This window comes from Talpa occidentalis, unplaced genomic scaffold (assembly GCF_014898055.3).
Source record: "Talpa occidentalis isolate TD23 unplaced genomic scaffold, MPIMG_talOcc4v2.1 talOcc4.16, whole genome shotgun sequence".
In the NCBI taxonomy this organism is placed as follows: Eukaryota; Metazoa; Chordata; class Mammalia; order Eulipotyphla; family Talpidae; genus Talpa; species Talpa occidentalis.
Window position 1 is genome coordinate 65215177 of NW_023601653.1, and position 24878 is coordinate 65240054.

The following is a 24878-nucleotide window of genomic DNA, read 5'->3' on the forward strand; positions in this document are numbered from 1 at the left end:
ACTGAGCTTGGGTAGGGAGTGGGGGAGACATGGGAGCATTTGTGAGCAAGATTTGCTCTATTTTTCATTTGAATCTCTAACAGTTTTTCCATTAATAAATACTTAAGGAATCATTACTAGCTTTACATCAATTTTCAGAGTTGTGAAATTGAAGCTGTCGATGTATCCTCTCCATGTGGTCAACACATTTTCTTCATGTGTCCAGTAGGTAACATTATAATGAATATTGACTCTATAAAGAACATGAAATAACTTTATTTAAAAATTCACTTTAGCATAAAAACTTTCATTTGACTTCTCACAATGTTCGCTTTTACACAGAATTTTTTTTTTCTTTAACACTTTTGCATGCATTAGTCTCTCCCACAAACCAATAACAATTTTCCTTCAGGCATGAATGTGCAGAAAGGTAATACAAACTCTTCAATTAACATTATTTGTGGTGTTTTGCATGTACCTCTGTGCTTCACAAAAAGAGATCATAACCTTGAATTTAAAAGAGTGTTATTTTTCCCTAGTGGTTATCTAGCAAATCCAGCACTTTGAGATGAAAAAGCAGTAGACTATTACATAACCTTTCCCACTGCTATTCGAGTCTGTCCCTGTGTAATAACACCACTGATTTTTGCAGTCTTTTCAATTGTGAAAATTACACTTCTCCTTGTACACTGAACTGGGAATGGGAATGGGGAGGGATGGGAGCTGTCAGAAGCAAGAAGACTATGCATTCATGCCATTCCTTGAATCTGGCAGCTATTCCAATGATAAATACTTCACAAATTATTATTAGGTTTTGATAAATTTTCAGAGCCCTGGAATTTTTTGTCAATCTGTCCTCCTCACTTAAGTCATAACAATTATATTTTCTCATATGTCCAGTTTGTAATATTGTAATGGAATGTTACCACAATTGAAAGCATAAATTAATAAAAAAACAAAAGTTAAAAAATAAACCCTCTAATAGGTGTGAATGAAATAGCTATTTGTTATTACAAAATTCAGATTGTATAAAAGCTTTCATTTGACTTCATATAACATTTGTTTTCTCATAGCATTTTTTGAAAATCTTTTATATCTTTCCATGGATTGGAGTCTCCCACAGAACCAGTGGGGATAAATGGGTGGGACAAATTGCTCAGTTTTCCCTTCCAAACTGTAACTTTCTTAAGAACTCTTATATTTTATGACTTGAAGGAATTCATCTGAGCAAGAGAAAGCAATATGTGAACAAATATTTGTTTCCATGAGGAATAACTGGAGATTCAGATTTAAGTATGTAATGAGTAGTCAATAATATGCTAATTCTTCAAAAAATTGTTATATGTTGCCAAGATTAATTATGTATTGTATTCTATATTTCAGATTGACAATATTATCATTGCAAGACAAGAATTGTGCATATTTCAATATTCAAGATAACCCATATCTCCTTGTGCCTTTAGGGGCATATCCTCCCCCATTAAGAATATCACTAACCAAAATGGTGCATCTGTTACAGAGGATGAATCAACATGGGTTTACAATAATCATTGAAGTTCTGAAGTGTCAACCGTGGTGTTGCAGTATTATTTTTAAATCCTTGCTCATATACAATATAAAATAGGTACATATTACACGTCTCCAAATCAGCTGCTGTTTATTAAAATAAATCACCTCTAAATTATAAATCATGATCAATAACTTATTGTGATTGTTCAATAAGGTGCATTATCCAACTCTTATTTTCAAGTTAATTGATTTGTTCCAGCTTTTGAAGTTGTTAATAATCAGGATCCAACAACCCAAGGGAGGGAGATGGATGTGTCCTGGTAAGTGAGAAGACAGAAGCCAGGGAAAATTTGATATAAAAAAAAATAACTACAAGTAAGGACTAGCTTCCGGAAAGGGTATAAAAGAAAATTACAAAGTGCACCTTAGAGCTAAGGGAGAGTACCGGAAAGAGGAACCACTTGGGTCCCAGCTCTCTCTGAGGAAGACTTTCAGGCTTCACTGAAGAGGATGTGGCTGCAGATGACTTCATGGAGCGCTCACTGGTCGATCCTGGAAAAGAGCATTTCTGCAGTCGCGGGCGCACATTACTGAGCTTGGACCTCCCCTGGAACTAGCGAGAAGGAGACTCCCTGCCAGAGCGTCAGCAGGGGAAAGCTAGAGGGCAGGACTGTGATTGGGACAGAGGACACAAGCTTGCTGGCAGGGGAGCACCGCGGGACTTACTGTATGTGCCCTTAACAGCTGCACCTTGTCAGCCCATGGAGAGGAAACACCAGGGCACAAGGAAGAAAGACCCCTTCCCTGTAGCATCTCCCCATGCCTTTTACAGTGAAAGTTAACATCTTGTGTGCTGACACGGGGGGGAAGTTCATAAGATCTAGTTCCATTATGGCAAAACAAGGCAGAGAAGTCTGGATTTGGAGAGTAATATATTGCTAAACGATTCAAGGTTTCTATGCAACAATCACAAAGCCACTCTACCGTTTGGATTTATCCCACATCCCTGGAGAATAGAATGGAAATCGATCTATCTATCTATCTATCTATCTATCTATCTATCTATCTATCTATCCATCTATCTGTTTATCAATCTCGCTGTCTCTCTCTCCTTCTCTCTCTCTCTCTCTCTCTCTCTCTCTATATATATATATATATATATATATCTAGAAATTGTTATACAGCCACATTTTCAAGGGTTATGTTAATATTTGCTAGAAATTGGTATTTTCATAGGTAACAATCAGTGTCTTTTACTATTTTTTTTTACAGGTCTATTTTTCCCCTCTATCAGAATTCAGATATTTTGGAAGAGATCATCTTTTATTAAATATATTGTCATTGTCATTGCTTATTACTACTGTTGAAGAAAAAATACATTGATGAAGACATAAAATGTAAAGTAATGAAAAAATAAAATGATAAATATTTCCATGTGTCAAGTAGTTATTGAAATGTTAGCAAGACTTTAGTAATTGATACTGATTCAGTGATAGTTCTACCATAATCTAATGATAAAAGGGAGAAATCATATACTGGATTATTTTCAAAATGAATTATTCATATACAGTTTTCTCTTTGAAAATTGACCACCAATATATAATTTAAATACAGTACTTATATAGATAAAGGAAATATATTAATATTTGTAAATAATTTCATGTAATATATAAATTGTAAGTAAATTTGTATTGTAAGGAGCCTAGGATTTCATTGATTTCAAAAGAAACATTTATTTGCATTCACCTATGTTAGTTACTGTTGGAATATAAATATTAAAGAAATGCAAATCAAAACCACAATGAGAAATCACCTCACATCTGTGAGAATGGCACATATAAAAAAAGACTATAAATAACAAGTGTTGGAGAGGGTGTGGAGATAAAGGACACCTGTCGTTGGTCGGTGGGAATGTAGATGGATCCATCCCCCATAAAAAACAGTATGGACGTTTGTAAAATGATTAAAAATGTATCTACCATATGATCCACCAATTCCACTCCTAGGTACCTACCTGACAAACACAAAAACACTAACTTGAAGGGAAATTTGCACTCCTATATCCATTGCTGCACTAGCCACAATAGTCAAACTATGGAAACAACCTAAGTGCCTTATATTTGGGGTAATATTGTACTTATGACAATTGGTATTTCATACCCTAGGTTTGTGCTGCTATATTTTCCTTTTAAATCAAGTAAAAGTTGTGACTGTACATTGCAATGATTTTTTTTTAAAACTGAAGGCAGAAAAATGGAGATGTAGGACAGAGAAATTGAAAAGCTTGGGAATTGGTGGTCTTTGTGACAATTACAACATACTTGAAATTTCAGCTTTTTTAAAAATAGTGACAAATATCATTAAATGTTTATTGTTAATGGGATTATGACAGAAATTTTTCAACATCGTAATCATGACATAAGGACATAAGGGAAAGAAGGATGCCATTTAAAATTTATTAAACTTGCCTAAAAGTAGAATTTAAAAATATAAGATACTCTTTGGACCTACATTTTCAGTGTTTGTGATTGAAAAGGACTTAGTTAACAGCATGGAAAATCAAGCCTTTTGTCCCACAATATCTTTTAGGAAAAAAAAAAAAAGAAAAACAACAACAATTTGAGGCTTTTGAAAATAGACAATATAATTGACATACTATTAGATCAAAATTTCCTCTGAAGGCTTTTGACGGGATAGGTTGTCTTCAAATAAGCCCCAGGGTAAATATTTCCCATTCACACTTTACTTAAAAATACGTATATATCATTTTTTGAAGTAACTTTAGTTTTCAACACTGCATATGACATAGGGTTACAGGTTGACACCTCTTTAGATGTATGAGACCACACTACCTGCACCACCAAAGCACCCAATCCTCTACTGTGACAATGTGACAGAAAGTCTCTTTTTTTTCTGTTTTGATTCACTTTGCACCTTGACAGGGCAGTGTGTGAAGACCAGAGGTATTATTTACTTATAAGAGTGACCTGGATCCCACTGGAGGATGCACTGCTTTCTGGCAACAGAAGCTCTGTTTGGCTACTCTCCTGTGCCTCCCCTAACCCATCATATTTAGTGGAAGATTGCAAAAGTCTGATGTTCTACAACAGAAGTGCAATTAAGATACAATCAAATAACAGACAATATTGGAATCTTCATTTGAATAATTCAGGACGAGAAACAAGAATAAATGTGAAGTATGTGAAATGATTTCTTAAAATATTCAAAATCCTACTAGTGGAGAAGCACAAGCACACATGCATATTTGGGTTGATAAATCAATAGAATTTAAAGTGTGTTGGGTGAATTAAAGTCTGATAAGGAGCAATTTATTTTGGAAATCTTAATATAGGTATAACTCTACATTATTTTATATTTTGCTGTTTTTCATAATAGATACATAAAGTGAATTCATCTAATTGTCAAGGTAAACATATTCCTCATATTCTTAGATATAATAGAAACAGTTTGATAGTTGCAAAAAATCAAGCTGAAGTAGATTCCATAAAATGCCAATTTAAAATTAATTATAGACATAAAGATTTCAAATATATTGAAAAAAAATTGCAGTGAGACTTTTATGCACTGACTTTTATCTAATAAATTATGTTACATCCTCTAACTAGTATAAACAAATGATAAAAATGTGGTAAAACTGACATATTATTGAGAGCTTACAAAAGCCAGATTGAACATTTGGTGTTTTGCAGATATTATATCTTACATGTTTTTATTCCCATTGTAGAACAGGAACTTAAATTGCTGATAATGGAACAAATTTTAAAGATCATACTTTGTAAGTTTCAAAACCAGGATCAAGTCTATATCCACTGGATAGAGAGAATATTTACTAAATTATACTATGTGATTTGATATAATTGTTTACACCACTGAGGAGACCATCACTGTCTGACAGTTTTAGGATCTTTCTGGAAGGTTGAACCAATACTGTTATCCTATAAGTTATCCCTATCATTGTGTGCTTTTCTATCTTAGCTATTAAAACAATTGTCAGTTTAAATAAGACCTTAAGTTAAATCAGAATTTTTGTGCCTTGTTCTCAAATTATTCACAATTTGAGTAAGGGCACGGTTTTATGTAATATTTTTCAAAGTACAAAAAATTTCCTTAAATTTTTTTTTTTTTTTTTTTTTTTTAATTTATTTATTTGTTTGTTTGCTTGTTTTGTTTATACATGCACTGGGTACAGTCAGAAGCGCGGGAGGGTGAGAGAATTCACCAGAGCCAGAGCGGGGAGCAGAGCAGGCAGAAGGACCGAAGTACACTGCTGAGGGGAGCAGCGGGCGGCAGGAGAGGTCTGCGCGCCATGTGGGACCCTCCTCTGGTGGCCGGGGAGCAGCCGGGGATCAAACCAGCGCCGCGGAGGCCGCGGGCAGCTTCGCAACCCAGTGCTCAACCGCTGCGCCACCGGGAGGCCCCAATTTCCTTAAATTTTTAATGATTTCTTAGAACTTCACAATAATTCCAGATAAAATATATGCTAACACCTCATCTACTTCTAACAAATAATATTAAGTCACTGAATAATGGTAATTTAGTGCAGGAAAATGCCATACATGCATTTGTTTATTTTTAAACAAAAACTAGGTTTTTGACTTATATTTCTCCAATGAAAAATAATATATCAAACATAGAATATCATCTTAAAAACTACTCATTCTGTCATAAAACTCACGTTTAAAGCTGTGAGGAAATAAAAAACAGCCTTCACAGTGTTTGAATGTGATAGGAGTACTCAGCCCACACTCTGCCCGTATTGACTACACCAGGCATCTTCTCACCAAATACAGTTTATTCTCTGCTCAAGCTGCAAAGATGAATAACCAGGGTGTTATCTATGCAGAACTGAAGCATGCAAAGAATTTAAAAAGACAGCAAATGAAACCTTCGGGAACTGAAAACTCCATTTCAGTAATCCAGCAAGAAATAACCTATGCAGAATTTGACTTCCAAAATGCTTCTCAGGATCTTCAGGGGAATGCCAAGACATACCACTGCAAAGGTAAAATGTTTCATAGACACACAGTATAACACCTCTGGGATGGACAATGGAGCGCAGGGGTGGGGGTATGTATAGGGAAGAAGCTCATCTATCTTGCATTTATGAAGATCAGAATTTGAAGTTGGAATTCAAGGTTCTCATGTGAGGTATAAAGACTAATTTTATTCCGGCATTGTTGTCATTTGAGTAACTACTCATGGTCATTACATATACTGTAAATGCAACGGTGTATGCTGGGAGAAAGGTTACAATGGGAGGCATAGGTCTGGGATCCACGTTTACATATGTGATTCCTTGTGGATGTGGATTCTCTTGTCTGTAAACTGTCTGAGCAACTGTCTTCATCTCTCCTTTCTGAGTGTTTCCATTTCTGTCCTTGCAGGCTTACCATCACCACCGGAGAAGCTCATTGCTGGGATCCTGGGAATTATTTGCCTTGTCTTGATACTCAGTATTGTAGCAGTAGTCATTAGTAATGCCTGTAAGTAAATATTGGAAAGATTATAAGAAAACCTTTCACTTGATGATCAACACTCTACAGATTTCATAATATTAAACAATAGAACCCTCATTTTAATATGTTTGTTTAGACCTAATGTGGAAAGTTTATTCAAAAATGTCAATAGTATAGAGAACTTTTTTTTACATATTGCAATTTTGTAATTCAAAACATGTTTCAGGATATTGAAAGAACTTTTTGAGAAATACAAATTCATTCTGGAGCTTTGTTAAGCCAAACCCGGAGATAATATAGTTTCATCTTGTTGGCTTCTGAAATAGCTTAATCCAAATGTTCAATACATTATTGCTTTCTTGGTAAAAATCAATTGTACTGCAGCTCATTCTAATTTAAGTCAAATTTCAAATTAAAAAAGAAGTGTTATAATTTCCTTAGAACAGCTTTAATATTTATAACAATTACTTTGCTGTTGTTTTTTTCTAGTTATTGAAACACGAAAGCTGAACAATTCATCCCTAACAAGAATGACCCCAAAAGGTATGCAGTGATTTTCAAAGTTCTGATATTAATACATTTTATATTTTCTCTCTACCTTAGGTAATTCATAAATGTAAAAAAAATGAATTATAAATTTGGGTAATAAATAAGTAAAGATTATTAAAATGTTCATGTTATGCAATAATAGAGAAACAGTTATTTAAAATCATCTTACTCATTGTTGTCAATTAGTTCCAATGTCCCTCTGCTATAAGTTAGATAGCTTTTTGTTTACTAGATATTCAAAACTTGTAGAAAGTAGATAGTTTTGCTTGTGTGTTTGCTTTGTATAAGCCCATACCTTAGGAGAGAGGCGTTGACTTTTCTCTGAGTTAGTGTCAGTGTGTCTTTTTTATATGTACCAGCTGTGAGGATGCATAACTATGTTATAATATATATGTATATGTCTATGCTCATGCACATTTTAAAATGATTTTTATTAAAAATTCAACTTCCATTTTGATAATAATTCATTATCTTTCCACAGCACACCATTGTGGCACTTGTCCAAATGAGTGGTTAACAATTTCCAACAACTGCTACCACATCAGTAATGAAAAAAAAACCTGGAATGACAGCATAACTGCCTGTGCTTCTAACAACTCTCATCTGCTCTACACAGAAAATCAGGAAGAAATAGTAAGATTTTAAATCTTTCAAATATTTTATTAAAAGATTATTTTACAATATACTTACTGATTGCATCCATACTTGGGTGGATATATGTATCTTTATTTTAAATCCTGTAAATAATTCTGTTGTTTGACTTCATATTGTTTTTCTATTTTATGCCGTGAATACACATTTGATAAACTTCAATTCTAGTTTTTCATAGAAAACCAAGTTTCTATAGATGCTGTTTCACATAAACTTGTTGTTCAATTTTACCACACATGAAGGAAACTAAATAGCTCATGATTTTGCAGATTTATTAAGTGAAATAAACCCAGGTAATTGCAAATTAAATAGAAGTTCCCAACCCCAGCAGTGCCCCCTGAATGCACTCTATTCACTTCTCTCTGTTCACTTAACCACTTTGTTATTTTTTGAATAATCCTTGTTTAATTTTGAGCATTACATAAATGGAAAAATCCTTTTTATATGTTTCTTTTCATGCTCATTTGATATTTGTAGTTCATCCATAATTTCACACTTATTTGCAACTTGTTAATTATTACTGCTATAATATACTAATATGACATGTCTACTCAGAAATTTAATTTGTGGGTGTTATGAAATATTGTTTTATGAAAATCCTCCTGTATGACCTTTTATCTACATATTACATTGCATTTGCAAAATGTGCCTATTAGGTATAAATGTGTAGTATATAATACATTATATTTTGATAACACGCTATTATCTATTATACTACAGTAATCTGTAAATATAATTATAATTTATCTCTATATAAATATTTTATGTTGCATCAAATGCAGCAAATTATTTTGCTGGGTCATAACTATGGGTATTTCTTAATTTATTTAATTATCCCAGGGTTTTAAAAAAATTGTGAAAGTATATATTTTACTTAATGGCCCTTTTATCCACAGCATTGTACTTTAGGGAATTTTAATATAATGTCTGATGCTTATTTAACAGTATCATTATGATATTATTTGCCATTTTCCTGATTACAATTAAAATGAATGCACTTTTGTGGTCTAAATTATTAGACCACAGTGCTAAATTATTCTATAAAGTGCTGTTTGCCCTTCTCTCCTACATGGTGTCTGTATTTTCCTGCCTAGAGCTCTTGTTATATTATAGATATGATATCTTTTTATCTCATGAGCTGTAAGGAACATTTTTTTGACTGTGACTTAACATTTTTGCTTTAATATTGTAATTCTTTAATGACCAGAATCTATTAATGTATTAATTTTGCATTTTGAATTCTTTATATGACCTGGAAGCAAGTCTTTATATATATATATATTATATATATCATTTGCAAATATATATATATATATATATATATATACATCATTTGCAAATATTTTCTCCAACTCTTGTGATTTATCTTTTCCTTGGAAAGATCAGAGATATTTTATTTTTATTAACTACACACATCATCAGTGTATTCTTTTATGGATCATTTTTTGGTTTTGTATCTAAAAAAATTCTGTCTATGCCAAGGGCATTAGGGCATTCTTTTTTTTTTTGTAATATATATTCTTGAAGTTTACAGTTTGCTGTGCAAACTATTGAGCTTATTTTTATATATAGCATGAAGTATGGATAAAATTATGATCATTTATTTGTCATTTTTCCCACTGAAAGTCAGCTATTTCCACAGCATTGATTGGAAAGAATTGCTTTCTTCACTTAATGAGTCTGCATCTTTGTTGAAACTTGCATATTATGTATTTGTGCATATACTTGTGCACTTTATTTTTTTTAAGATTTATTTATTTATTTATACAAGCACTGGGTACAGTCAGAAGCACAGGAGGGTGAGAGGATTCACCAGAGCCAGAGAGGGGAGCAGAACAGGCAGACGGACCGATGTACACTGCTAAGGGGAGAAGCGGGTGCTGCAGGAGAGGTTTGTCATGCCATGTGAGACCCTCCCAGGCCGCCGGGGATCAAACCAGCGCTCAGAGACTGCAGGCAGCTTCTCAGCCTAGCGCTCAACTGCTGCGCCACCAGGGGAGGCCGTACTTGTGCACTTTCTAATCTGTTTTTTTAATCTGATTATTCTATTTTAAGCCAATCCCATGCTTTACACAGTGTATTTTACAGTAAGTTTATATTATTTTATATTAGTAACTTTTCAGTGTTGCCCTTTGTGTTCCAGATATTTGCATGGCTATTTTTACCCCTATCTTTTAATTTTTTTCTTGCTATTTATTTCAAGTTAAATCATTTATTTTCTTCCTTTCTTCTGCTGTCTTACTGTGCTTAGTATAATCCACCCTCCCAATTATGTTCTGAATGACAAGAGTTAATTTTTATTGTAGCTTTTGGTTATTTTCTCAGAATTTTATATTAAGATATCATCTTTAAGACATTGTACATATATTTCACTTCCTGCTCCACTCATTTGTTTTGGGGCAATTAGGTTGTTTTCAAAACTTGATTATTACAAACAGTGCTGTGATGAACACAAGAGTGAACGCATCCCTTCAAATTACTGTTTTGTATTCTTTGAGTACATATCTAAGAGGAGAATTACTGCATCATATAGTAAATCAATTCACTTTTGGTGCAAATGTAGACTGGTCGAGCTCTGTGGAACACAGTATGGATATTTCTCAAAAATTCAGATCACACTGTTTTAAAAATAAACTTTTTACCATACATCAAGGAGACTAAATATAGCATTATTTTTAAGATTAAGTGAAAATAACCAGGTCATTACAAATCAGTGCTATGTGACAAAGCTATGCCTTTTCTCGAAGCCCTGCTTTAATTCGAACAGAAATTATTTTATGTATTTTTAACTTACTATCATTCAGAATAAGGTATGTTCTAAGACATTTTGCTTTATTTCAACTTTGAACTCTGTTTTCTAGAAGTACATGATTGCTTGAAGATTCTTATGTTTTATATAAATAATTATGAAATTCTATATATGTCAATTATGTTTAGCGGCTCATAGTGTCTTTTCAGTCTTCCACAGGTTTATTGATTTTCTGATGAGTTGTTCTCATTTTTGTTTTCTCATAGAAGCTTTTGAGCTCCTTTCAGGTTTTGCCATGGATTGATCTTGCCCAGAGTACCTATAATAATTCACAGGTGTGGCCAACGGGCTCAGATTTTTCTTCCAAATTGTAAGTTTTTTGAGAACTATTATCTTGGATGCCATAAAGGAAATGATCATAGCATAAAAAACAAAATGTTAATGACTCTATAAACATAATTACCTAAATGGTTCCAATGAAACTTATATTGGAAATATTTAGGCTTAGAGTTAATCATTAGCCCAAATAAATTGTTTTCACCAAAATATTAACTAATAACTAATATTAATTAATATTACATGTATGGTTGTTAATTTTATGTCATTCTCTATATTTCAGGATTTCACAATCTTCAGAGAAGGATAATTATTGTCCATATTTAGATTTTGAAATGAAAAGTGTGTCTTTTGATTCCTGCTTAGAAAAAAAACTTTGAATCTGTAAGCTTCAGGCACCAAGGCTTACCTAAATTTGGTAAAATGCCACTCATCATCTGCAGAGTCCACATTTCTAGCTTTGGGTTGTTTTCTTAGAATTTTATATAAAGATATCATTTTTAGAACATTGTTGGTTCACAATAAAACGATGCAGGTATTTCCCACATCCCTGTGTTCCCACACAGTCACAGCCTCCCCCATCAGCAACATCAGTAACCAAAAAGTTCATTTATTACAGAGGATGAATCCACATTGAAACATAATAACCACTTAAACTTCATAGTTTACTGAAGTTTTACCCTTGGCATTATAGACTTTATTCTAAATCTTCATACTAATTATGAAGATATACTCCCAGGTACATATTATGCCTTTTTTGTTGTTTATTAAAATAAACTGTATGTAAATGATAAATTCTAATGTCAAATCTCAAAGGTGAATAATCCCAATGCTATTTTCTTATTACTTGATTTGTTCTAGCCCTTGAAGTTGTTGATGATGAAGATTCCATGACCTATGGTAGCAAGGTTTTTAAGTCATAGAAAAGTCAGAAGACACAAATCAGGGAAAGTTTGATGTAAAGAATGATTAACTATTTGGTGCGGACAGATCTCTGGCTGGTTTGTGGGGCAGGAACACTCCTTGTCAGAGTATCTGCAGGCAGAGGCTGGAGGGCAAGAACATGTGACAGGGCCTCTCTGGTGGTGCAGGAGTTACAGACAGCACTATCAATCTATTGCCAGCCACTGCAGCAATAATTCAATCCCCCAGCCAGGAGCAACCCAATTGGCACAGCAGACCTCTCCTATATGCCTACTGATTCCCTCAGCAGTGCATTTTGGTCAACCCCTCTGTTCTGCTCCCCACTCTCTCTGGTGAATCCTCTCACCCCTGCATCTTTGGTCTACACCCTAGTTATTGTAGTCATCATAAATAAATCTTTTACTATTGGGGAGTGTGGGGACAAGGGAGTAAGATCAAAACAGGGGAGTAGGAATTGTAGGGGGACTATAACCAAGATGAAAATGCATATATTGTGCAAAAAAGGAAAAATGACGTATTAAAAAAAAAAAGAAACTGTGACAGATTAACCAATAATGCTGGCCAGAAGTGAGCACCAGCACATCCTCCATGAGGCCCCTGACAGCTTCATCTCAGCCAGTGAAGCCACCCCGGGGAAGCCAGGAAGAAGAGCCCCTTCCCTGCAGTGTCTCCCCAGGGTCCATTACAGAGAAACTTAACATCATGTGTGCCCACAAGGGAGAAAAGTTTAAGGATCTAGCTCTGATATCTCAGAACAGAACAATGAAATACAGATTTGGATTTAAGAGTACTAATTTATGAATTGGTACTCAGGTTATCATGCCACAACCACAAAGTTGCTCTATAAGAAACTTCTGGTTCTCTGGACTTCCCTGGTGGCACAAGAGGTTAAGATGCAACCTATGAAGCTATTGCCATCCACTGCAGTACGAGTTCGATCCCTGGCCAGGAAGCCACCAACATGGCACAGCAGATGTCTTCTGACTTGCCAGCTGCTCCCATCAGCAGTGTGTTTCAATCAATCTGCCTGTTCTGTTCCCCACTCTGTCTCTGGTGAATCCTCTCACCTCCCACACCTCTGCCCTGTACCCCAGTACTTGTATGCATAAATAAATAAACCTTTAAAAAATTAGAAAAAAAAAAAAGAAACTCTGGTTCTGCCCACTCCCTTGGAGAATGTGTATCAGGGTAATACCCAGGGAAAGGGGTAATCCCAAGCTCCCTGCCCCACCCTAAGAAGGGAAGAGCTGGGCATGGAGGAGAAGCTAAACAGAAGACTGGGACAAGGGAGGAGAGATCAAGAAGCCCTGGAGGAGGCACAAGGAGCAGAGACATGTGAAAAAGCTTGGCCTTGGACTTGTAACAGGGTATGGGTGACTCAGAAGGATGAGTATACTTGTACAGATGTGGATGAGAGACCATGGGGAGCCTATCAATGGCAGACTTTACTTTGATTTTGACTTTGTTCTTTTCCATCCAGACTTGCATGGCCCCTTCTGCTCCTTTCCTGTGGTGCCCACCCTAGGGGAAGATTGTGGCAGGCTTTTGGGTCTCAGCAGCCCTGCTTTGTGCCACTCTGTTGAGTAGGCACTTACCTTCAAGGATTGGGTAACTTTGGGTGCTTGATTTGAAAACTGTATTCTTTTCTTCTCTTTATTGCATGCAAATTGTATTAAAGTTCTTTTGTATTGACTGTCTTATGCTTTAGAATATATTTTGTCTGTATGCAGTGGATGACAGAACCTATTTAAAGCAGCCAAATTTGGGGGTTCCCTGCCCTGGAACAAATGGAACCAATATTTACCTTCTGAATCTGTCCAAGTGAAATATTATCATGATTAGATTCACATTAGGTAGTGATAGGCAATTTCACAGGTAGTGTTCACATCTCTTAACAGAGTTTCATTATTTTGAATAGGTGTTGAGTGGCCAATGTGCCAAATCTACCACGCTGATCATGGCTGAGCGTAGATGCCCATAAAGAATAAATGGAGAGAGGGAGAAAGAGAACTTGGGGTGCTATACTCAGACAAAATGCATGAGAAACAGAAAAATGTGAAACCACCAGTTAATATTTGGAAAAATGATCAAGAGAGATCTATCAATATGAATCAAATGGGACTATCCTGAAGAGAACTTAGAACTACTGTAAAAAACAGTCTTTCAATGACACCGAATAATCAGTGTCTTTTCGGTTTTTCAATTGTCTTTTTTAACCCTGTTGAAATTCAGGTATTTTAAAAGTTACTTTGTTTTATTAAATTATCTCTCACCCTCTCTACCACGTTTTATTCCATGCTTAGAAAAACACTTTTATGAGAAACAAAAAATATAAATTAACAAAAAGATTTGAAAAGCTAAGAACATTTACATGGCCACAAAGCTAGTTACTGGGAAAATTCCATAATTTAATAATGATGCAGAAATATTTATGCTGTAATTCTATTACAACCAGAAGAGATGACCTAGCTGATTACCATTTACAAAATAAATAAATATTTTATATACCTTTATTTCTTTGAATATAGCATTTTCTATAGATCCCCATAAAAGTGCATAGACAATATATAATTAATCATGATTCATTTTATCTAATTTATAAGTTATAGCTATAGCTAATTGTTGAATTTGGGTAGTAAACAGCCCAAAATTGCACTGACATTTAAAAATAGGTGTTTATGTCTCATTCACCCACATGTGCTTTGACTGCTTCAGTTGATATAAGCTGGGCAGGTATGAGCTTGACTTCAGACCACAGAGTCAGCTCAGATTAGGTTTGTTGAAATGTATTTTACTCTCTCAGCACTGAGCTACCAGGTATATGACCTTCTCACAGCAGAGAGTAGCAGCTGTCTGAGGGACAGGTAGAAATGTGCTATGCCTGTCTGGGCTCAGGACTCAGGCTGTCACCTTCCCATTCAACTGATATTGTCAAGATAAATACATAGTTAAACATTCACTGATTATCTATCAACAAGATCTACTCCGGTATTCAGAGGGGAGGATGTGGACTCACTGAAAAATAATCTTATCTACTACAATAGCCATAGGAATGGGTTTGTCATTATATTTTGTGAGAAAGATGCATTTGTAAAAAGAAAAAAAAAAAAAAGGAAAATGGAAAAAAATAGTAGTTCCTTCATTTCCCATCAAGGTAATTATTTCCTTTTGTTGAAAATTCTTTTGAGGGGCCTCCCTGGTGGCACAGGCTGTTGAGTGCAGCACTGTGAAGCTGTCCGCAGCCTCTGCAGCACAGGTTCGAACCCGGCGGCCGGCGAGAATCCCACATGCCAAAGCAGATCTCTTCTGTCTTGCCTGCTGCTCTCCTCTGCAGTGTATTTCAGTCCTTTTGCCTGTTCTGTTCCCCTCTCTGTCTCTGGTGAATCATCTCACCCTCCCACCATCTGGCCTGTGTCCCGGTTCTTGTATAAAATATAAATAAATAAATCTTTAAAAAAATTAAATTCTTGTTACCTTGTGTGCTGGTACAGTCATACCGAGGCTCTATCCAGGGACCTGGATCACCAAACAAATGGGGAGGAATCATCGTGGTATGAAGTCTGGGCATAGACCAGAGGCACACAGTGGGGGAATGACAGAGGGTCACAACTAGGGAGGGAAGATCACGGAGACCATAGTGATGGCCCACGGGTGTTGTGGTGTTGAAAAACTACAGGGACTGTCCCTGAAGGGAGAAAGCAAATATCATCCAAAAATTGAACAACAATATAACAAAATAAATATAAAATATAATTTTAAACAATTTAGGACATGAACCATGAAACCAGATCATTTGAATGTAACTCTAACTGCACCCTATTAACCCCATGACTTTTCTGGCTAACATTCCTTTTTTATAAGATATGATGAAAATAGTATCTTATAAATGTAATTTACAGTTATCTGCAAATTATTTGAAAAACACTTGAAGAGCATCAGGTTAGAGTTTAGTGAAGTTAAAAACTAAACTCCCACTCCTGGCCCAGCAGGCAGGTCTGGGAGACTTGAATAGCTAAGGGGATAGATAAGCCTGCCTTGGGGACAAGGCCACAAAACCAACCACCATGACCAGAAATGCCATGAAACCGACCACCATGACCAGAAAAACAGGCCCAGTTCCAGAAATGCAGAAAGCAGAAAACAGAACATGTTTCCATGACCAAGTCCAGTGCCAGACACCAGGCATCTCAGCAGGTAACTGGTGCAAACTGGCGCCCCAAGTTATGAAGCTTGTGAAAAGCTTTTTGTAACTCTGTCTTGGGTGAATTCTTTCATACCTCACCCTTTCCACCAACTTAGGCCTCACCCTGATCTTCCTCCCACAACAAAAATTAAGAAAAACAATTCTGGGCCTCCCTGGTGGCGCAACAGTTGAGCGCTGGGTTGCGAAGCTGCCCGCAGCCTCAGCAGCACCGGTTCGATCCCCAGCTGCTCCCCTGCCACTGGAGGAGGTCCCACATGGCGCGCAGACCTCTCCTCCACCCGCTGCCTCCCTCAGCAGTGTACTTCGGTCCTTCTGCCTGCTCTGCTCCCCGCTCTGGCTCTGGTGAATTCTCTCACCCTCCCGTGCTTCTGACTCTACCCAGTGCTTGTATAAATAAATAAATAAATCTTTAAAAAAAAAAAAAAAGAAAAAAAAAAGAAAAACAATTCTAAGGGCTCCCTGGTTGCACAAGGGGTTTAGCACTACACTATGAAGCAATCCACAGCCTCTGTAGCATGAGTTGGATCCCCGGCTGGCTAGAGAGCAACCCACATGGGGAAGCAGACCTCTCCTGTCTTACCCACTGCTCCCCTCAGCAGTGTATTTCAGTTAGTCGCCTGTTCTGCTCCCCACTCTGTCTCTGATGAATCCTCTCACCCCCTGCATCTCTGGCTTGTACCCCAGCTCTTATATGCATAAATAAATAAATCTTTAAAAATAAAAAAAGAAAAGAAAAACAATTCTGCCATATAAACACTCACTAAATCACATTGATTTTTCCTGAAAACCTATGCTTCAGTTCCATCACCTGACTTTTTGAAAATAATTATTGAAATACACTATGTTCAGTAAAAAATACATAAATGAATAAAAATAAAATCTTAAAAAATTGTTTTTATATTTATGCATGCAAGAACTGTGGTGTAGGCCAGAAGAGCAGATGTGAGAGGATTTATCTGAGACAAAGTGGGGAGCAAAACAGGTGGATCTACACTGTTGAGGGGAGCAGCAGGTGAGAAGGAGAGATGTGCTGCACCATGCTGGTCAGCTCCATGGCTGGGGGATGCAACTCAGGCTGCAGCTGTGATTGTGTGATAGCGCTGAGACTTAACCTGAAAAGGGCATTCTTTGATTCTAATTGAGTCCCAATTCATCTACCTTTCTTAGGTCACTGGATATTCTCACAACTAGAAACAGTCACAAATTATATATGCATACATATGTTTGTATATATATATATATACACATTGGATGCATACACCTGTAAGACTATTTCTATATATTTCATAAAGAGCAAAGTATAGCTACTCTTATTATTTTGAGTAATTTTTGAGGTTTTATATTGTTTGACCATAGATTTCATTCTCAACAGCACTTGTTGTTTCTGATCTTTTGGATGGAGCTCTCACAGGCATCAGGTGGGATCTTTTTGTGACCTTGATTTGAATGTCTGTGATAATGATCATTTTGTCATATACCTTCACACTGTGTTTTAATTGTCTATTTTTTCTGCTCTCCCCAATTTTTGGTTCTGTGAATTTTTTGAAAGTTACCTTTGTAATTCCCTTACATAAGTAAAGTATCCCTAGGTTTTTATCATTCACAACAAATACTCCCATTAAAACGCAATTATGATTGGAGGATGAATGAGTGATGCTGGTAATATTTCAGTCACTAGAAAGATTATATGGTTTACTATTTTTTAATCAGTGGAAATCTAAATAACTTATTTATAAAGAATAAAATTGAATGCAGAAATTTTCAGACTGGAGAAGAGATGTTGAGAAGAAAAGTTGGTATTGATTTTTGTTATAGTTATAGAAAATTTGAAAATGTAGGGATTTTTTTGGAATAATTAGTGACAAACACCCATTGATAAAGGAATAATTATTATTTTTCCCATGATAATATAAATGATATAATAAAGACAGGGGAAAGTATACAATGTCAAGATTTATGAATCTTGCTTTATAGTAGAATTTAAACATCTAAAATTGTCTTAACAAGAGCTAAGTGTTAAATATTTCTGAGTGCTTTGGAAACAAATTACAAGTATGGGTGTTCAACTCTTTTATTCCCTGATATATTTCAGAGGCATTTGAAAACGTAAAAAGTACATGACACAGTATAAACCTATCATCTCCTATAGTCTGCAGGTGTGTGATGAGGTGAAGTGTCTTCAAAATAGCCCAAGTGTAACAATTTCTTGTTCAAACTGCTAGTGACACATTCATGAGAAATCTACTTTTTCCACGCTTGCTTCACTCTGAAACTTCACAGGGCAGTTCTAAATCACAGATCACAGATCAGAAACAACAAGTGCTGGTGAGGATGTGGAGAAGAGGGAACCCTCTTGCACTGCTGGTAGGATTCTCTGTGGACCAGTCTCTGTGAAAATCAGTATGGAGGTGTCTCCTCCTTCACTCAAGGATGCACAACTTCTTGCCAACAGAAGGTATGTGTTGCTCCTCTCCTCTCTCTCTGCTGATCTGTCTCTTTTAGTGGAAGATTATGAAGGTTAGATGTGAGGCAATTGATATACAGTTCATATGCAATCAAATCAAAGAGAACATTGGTGTTTTTATTTGAATAATTCAGGTAAAACACAAGAAGAATGTGAAATATTTTGAGGATTTCTCAAAATACTTGAATTCTTTTCAGTGGAGAATTAGTCAAGGATATAACACCCATGCATAATTAGATTTGTAAATCAATGCTATTTAACTTGAAATTTCACCAGATCATGCCAAAGAAGATTTTATTTTGGATTTCATAATCAATACAGATATAATTCTATTTTTGTCATTTAACTCAATCTTTTAAATTAGACACTTAAAATGAATTCATTCCATTGTGAAGGTCATGGGAAATTCCTCATCTATATTCTTAGAGTCAATATAAAAGGTTTTGATGTTAATAGAAATCAAGATGAGACAGCTTCCAAAAAATGCTATTTTGAATTTAAAAGTATACAAAATACTTTAAAATAAACAAAGTATTGTACAAGAAATACCACACCAATAAACAAACTACATTAAAATAATAGTTCTATTCCTTAATATTATATTAATATTAATATTAATTAATATTAATGTTGTATTAATATTAATATAATAATTAGGTTACATGGTGTAAATGCTATGAAACAGGAAAAATATGGTGGTTGTATCAAAATAATAATTAAAATAAGAAATGTATTATTATTGACAGCTTACAAAAGTCAGATTGAGTATCATGACTTACATGTGTTATATCTTAGATATTCCTATTTTCATTTTAGATTAGTAAACAAAATATGAATTGAAAGACTCTATATAACTTTTTATTTTGTTTCCTTTTTCTTTTTTATTGAGTTAAAATTAAAAGATGATACTCAGTATCAAAGTCAGGATTAATTCTAGATCCCACTCACTGCAGTCTATTGACTGAATTACTAAAATTATGATTTTTTTTAATTGATCGCAATTACTTGCTAAACTAAGGCAAGCTTCATTAACTTGTATAGTTATAGGATCTTCTGGAAGTTTCAATCAGACATGTTTAGACCAGACGTGTGTTGTTCAACTGCAATATGAGTCTATCACTCAACCAATGCTCTGCCCACAGTGATCTGGTCCTGTGCACCCTTTATTAAAGACTGAGAAGCATTTATCACAGAGCACATTTCCTAACTTTACAGAGCAGCAGAGATGAACGAGCAAAGAGTCACCTATGCAGAGCTGAAGTTGGCAAAGGTCTCAAAAAGGCCGCAAGTGAAACCTAAAGAGAGTAAAAGCTCCACTACTGGAATGGAGCAGGGAGTAACCTACGCAGAATTAAGTCTGCACAATGCTGCTCGGGATCCTCAGGAGAATGGCAAGTCCTGTCACCTCAAAGGTAAAACACTGAGTAGACACACACACAGCACAACTGTTCTGGGAGATGCAGAGGAGTAGAGGTGCACAAAGAATAGGGAATAAACTGACATGTTTTTCATTTGTGAGGCTCAGAATTTGTCACTGGAGTATGGTATTCTAGTAGAAAAACTGATGGCTATTTTTTCCAGGTATTGTTATAATATATAATTGTTGACAAACGACAATTCATAGGTGTTTTTTTTACTAAACAAAGCAATGACATATTCTGAGGAAAAGATTCCAGTGGGAGATAGAGGTCTTGAGTCTAATTTATACATGTGACTCCCTGTGCATGTAGATTTTGTTGTGTGTAAACTGAACACCTGTCTCCAACTGTCCTTTCTCTTCATTTCTATTTCTCTCCCTGCAGGCTTAGCAGCACCTCCAGAGAAGTGCATTGCTGGGATCTTGGGACTCACCTGCCTTGTCTTGATATGCATTATTGTGCCAGTGTGGATTAAATTTCCCGTAGGTAAATTAATGAAGGATTGTAATGGAACGTTTCACTTAATGATTGTCAGTGCTTTTAAATATTTCATAATATGAAGGAATAGAACTATTATTATAATGTATTGTTTTAATTGAATGTTGAATGGTTAATCTCAATTCCCAAAAGTACAAATATAAGAATGATTGTAGAGATTATTTTGTGTAGATTCAAATGTCATGATTCAAAGTCACACTTTTGGAGACTGAAATACTCTATTGAAAACATTGAAATAATTTTTGAAATTTGGTGACTACATACTGTAAGAGATGGTGAAATTTGAATCTAAATTTTTGTGATGTTTTCGCAAAGTTTTATGCTTTTATTAATTGTCAGGGAAAGTCAACTTTATTATATATTTACTATACATCTACCAAAATACAACATTTCTAACTTAGAAATATTACATTGATTAGTATTTCCTTAAAACACTAATAAATTTGATAATATTTATTTTATTTTTTCTAGCTCCTACTGAAGATCCAGAGAAGAAAGTTTCCTCCACAGTAACAGAGAGCCAGAAAGGTACACAATGAATTCAAAATTCTGATGTTAGTAAAGTTTATGTATATATTATGTATATATGTTAGACTAGGTAATAATGGTAACTAATTTTCTGTTAGAACATACATTATAAAATCAAATAATACATGTTCATGTATAATGATAATAGGAGGGGGTTAATTATATCCAAAACAGGAATAAAATTCACTTAGAACTTCTGACCCATGTGGCCAATTGGCTCATGTCCTTCTATTATATAAATAAACAATTTTACTATTAAAAAATGACTTTATTTACTCTTTGTCAGGACATACAGTGGATAATTTTTGTGAAAGTTTGGTTCATATGGACACATACATTATAGCCTGAGAAGCTGCCCTTTCTTGGTGAGGGTGTGTTGTATGCACCAGCTTTGAGATATTTGCATGTGTTATGTACCTGATTGTTCATCTCAGCATGTCTAGGATGTGTATTATTTTATTAACCCAAATAGTTTTAGGTAATAATTTATAATCTCTCTTCAGCATGTCATTGTGGCCCTTGTCCAAAGGGGTGGTTTACGTACTCCAACCACTGCTATTACTTTAGTGCTGAGCAAAAAACCTGGAAGGAGAGTGTGACGGCCTGTCAGAGTAACAACTCTCAGCTGCTCTACATAGACACCGAGGAAGAAATGGTAAGAAGTTCAGTGTCCCAACCACTTTATTGAAGACTTATTCAGGTCAATTTTATATTTATACAACTCATGCATATTTCCAATATATGTATATATTATGTATATTATGTGCACATATATAATATGTATATATGTATATACATATGTATAGGCATGTGTATATATATTAAATAAAGATTGCTGTTTAATACACATCAAAAAAGGGGAGCATATTGTGATTGGCAGATTAATCACCAAGTGAATGAAAATTGTATCTGCAGAGCAGATCCTGAGTAGGTCCCAGCCCCGAGTGCACCCCAGATACCCTGTCTGCCCTCTCTTCACTCCTGCTGTCTATTATTTAACCACTGACTTGACTTTTAATTTTGTAGATCTCTTTTCTTGTTTATGAACCTAAATGTAATCATATGGTATATACCTTTGTTTCTGTCTCATCTCTCCCCTCTAATTCCTTGGTAATTCATATGCATATTGCATTTATCTGCTGTTTGCTAATTTTCACTGATGAGTTTTATGATAAAACATTTTAAAACCCATTTGTCAGGGGTGGGGTGTGCGTGTCACCTGCTCAGAGATAAAGAAACTCCTGGGTTCTCTATTCTCAGGCATAGGGTCCCCTTACTTTTCCCATCCCTACCCTCCCAGCCCTGTTCTTGTGTCCCTAGTGGTGGGAGGAGTAGCCTGTCCCAGCTGCTGACTGTTGTCATGTCCTGATGCATCTCCCTTGTCAGGCTGCCCTGCTGTTGTTGCACAGGACCCCTCACCTCAGGGGGCAATGGCTCCTCCTCTTGTAAGTTTGTGCTGACTGGCCGCAAGCCTAGGTCAGATTTTCCTTGTTCACAAAACAAGAAGAGTGAAGTTGCTAAGTATAAATGTTTAGAAGCTCATGTTATGCAATGACGATGTGCTGGTGAGAGTTTGTGGCACTATGCACGGTAATTTTCAGCACACTACATGTATCTGGTGATAGATTGGAATCTCCTTCCTTCTTAAAATGTAGGATCTTAGGAAAAAACATATTACTTGTGTATTTTTTAATGAAGTCTTTTATCATTCTTATGTAATGAAAATTCTTTATGTTTGAATAGAAATTTATGAACTCCATATCAGTTTCGTCATGGATTGGAGTCTACCGTAACGGCAGCGATCAGCCATGGACATTTGTAAATGGGTCAACTTCCCACACAGAGTAAGTATTATTACATAATATGATAATAGGGTTTAAAATGCTATTGTTTCTTGGTTTTCCCCATTGTTACAGAACTTAAGAGAAGAAAGAGAAGAAGGAACTTAAGAAATAAAGGTATGAAATGGAATAGAAGAAGTTGATATTAGTGAATTTGATTTAAATTATAGACATGAAGAATGGTGTTGAATATGAGTGGAATCTTGATGAATATTGAAGAAAGGACAGCTCAGTTTATCTAACTCCCATCTCTTACAAATATTCTATGAAAATTGTTTTCATCCATTTTCACAATATATTTGTATTGCAATCAGAAGAAATGCTATTGTTTCTTGGTTTGCCCTGACATTATGTAACACCAGAATTGTGCATTTTTCTTTATTACAGGATAAAAGAATCATCATCTGCTAACAATCACTGTGTTATGCTACAATCTAAATATTATGCAGATAATTGTGAAGATCCATATATATACTCTTGCAAGCATAAGCTTTAAATTGAAACAAACAAAAAAAAAACTAAGTTTGGATTTATTTGCTTAACTTTTTATTTCAAGAAATAAGTCTTCTAATTGATTTTGTTTTTTATTCTAATGACATTTTTTCAAAATAATTATTGAAACACACTATGTTCAAAAAGTACAGATATCATTACTTTTGTGTATGACTTTTTTGTTCAACATTTCGTTGTGGCATTCAACCTTCAAAAAGATCATTGTGTGAGTTCATTTATATATAATGGCAAACTCATGGGTACAGAATATGGCTTGGGGGTTGCCCAGGAAAGAGAGGTGCGGCAGGCTGAGCTTCCATGCTGTCTCTTGACATGGTCTGGGCATTGGGAGAGACTCCAGAGAAGCGGGAGTTCTTGTGCTCCCCAGAAGAGGGAAGTTGTACTTCCCAAAAGAAGGAAGTTCTTGCACTTCTCAAAGATGATCTGAGCTAGGGAGTCTCCATGGCAAAGCCTGCTAAAGCTCTCCCTTTGTTCTTGGTTAATGCAGAAGTTAGTCGTTAATTGGCATATGAAAACCCAATTCAACCTAGATGTTAATTGATTTGTTATTCTTGCACCTGAATTAGTATCATAGAAAGTAAATAATACAAAAGGTATAGTTAGGAAAGAAAAGTCCTGGCCCTGAAAACTATGGAGAAGAAGCTGCCCTGGACCAACTGTGCTTGGAATCCATAGCCTGACACGGGGGTGCATGTTTGCACCAGCAGTACATTTCCTAGTGTTTGCAAGAGGTCAATAGTTCACAGGCCATGTGGAGGTTAGGAATTTCTAGTTAGGAGTTAGACTTCAGTAGAACTTACTTAAATTTGAGTGGTTGTTTCAGACCACTTTGAAGTAATCAATATATTAACCAAGTTAATTGAGTGCTAGGAAATAGATTGATTTTAATAATTGAATATAGAATAGGAATTTTACACCCACTTTGTAACTGGAAAAGTTTAATTGCTGACAAATGTTGTGCTGTCATACATGAATGATCATGTTAGTAAATGAGCTGTACCTAGGAAACTAATTGCTCTTAAGGTTACCAGAGAATTGCCCTTTAGGTGTGAGACCTAGGGAGTCTTTGCATGTTCGTGAGAAAATATGTATTGATTGTTTCTGTACTGCCTCAGTGCTTACACTGATGTAATCCCACCACTAGCCTTAAGGTATAAAGACCCGCTGAGACCCTCAGCAGGAAATACTTGCACGAAATAAGGTGTCTGTGTCTTCCTCACTTTTACCTTGCTCTGTTA

The 24878-nt window shown here is 35.4% G+C and overlaps 2 protein-coding genes across 2 annotated transcripts; both read left to right on the top strand.

Moving 5' to 3' along the window:
• The first annotated feature begins 6324 nt into the window (after positions 1-6324).
• LOC119246998 (NKG2-A/NKG2-B type II integral membrane protein-like) lies at positions 6325-14155 on the top strand. Its single transcript, XM_037513225.1, has 5 exons — positions 6325-6511; positions 6894-6992; positions 7455-7508; positions 7996-8147; positions 14093-14155. Exons 1-5 carry the CDS (start codon positions 6325-6327, stop codon positions 14153-14155), a joined length of 555 nt encoding a protein of 184 aa, XP_037369122.1.
• A 5912-nt stretch (positions 14156-20067) lies between these two features.
• LOC119246999 (NKG2-A/NKG2-B type II integral membrane protein-like) lies at positions 20068-23134 on the top strand. The gene is made up of 5 exons (XM_037513226.2): positions 20068-20254; positions 20645-20746; positions 21230-21286; positions 22673-22731; positions 23030-23134. The coding sequence occupies exons 1-5, from the start codon at positions 20068-20070 to the stop codon at positions 23132-23134; spliced, it is 510 nt and encodes a 169-aa protein (XP_037369123.1).
• Positions 23135-24878: the final 1744 nt, after the last annotated feature.

Bases quoted from the DNA above. Each gene is read 5' to 3' on its own strand.
- LOC119246998 (XM_037513225.1), top strand. From the start codon at position 6,325: ATGAATAACCAGGGTGTTATCTATGCAGAACTGAAGCATGCAAAGAAT. The intron at 6,993-7,454 runs GTAAGTAAATAT...GTTTTTTTCTAG, and splicing joins AGTAGTCATTAGTAATGCCT to TTATTGAAACACGAAAGCTG. The intron at 8,148-14,092 runs GTAAGATTTTAA...TATTTTGAATAG, and splicing joins CAGAAAATCAGGAAGAAATA to GTGTTGAGTGGCCAATGTGC.
- LOC119246999 (XM_037513226.2), top strand. From the start codon at position 20,068: ATGAACGAGCAAAGAGTCACCTATGCAGAGCTGAAGTTGGCAAAGGTC. The intron at 20,747-21,229 runs GTAAATTAATGA...TATTTTTTCTAG, and splicing joins GTGGATTAAATTTCCCGTAG to CTCCTACTGAAGATCCAGAG. The intron at 21,287-22,672 runs GTACACAATGAA...CTCCCTTGTCAG, and splicing joins AGTAACAGAGAGCCAGAAAG to GCTGCCCTGCTGTTGTTGCA.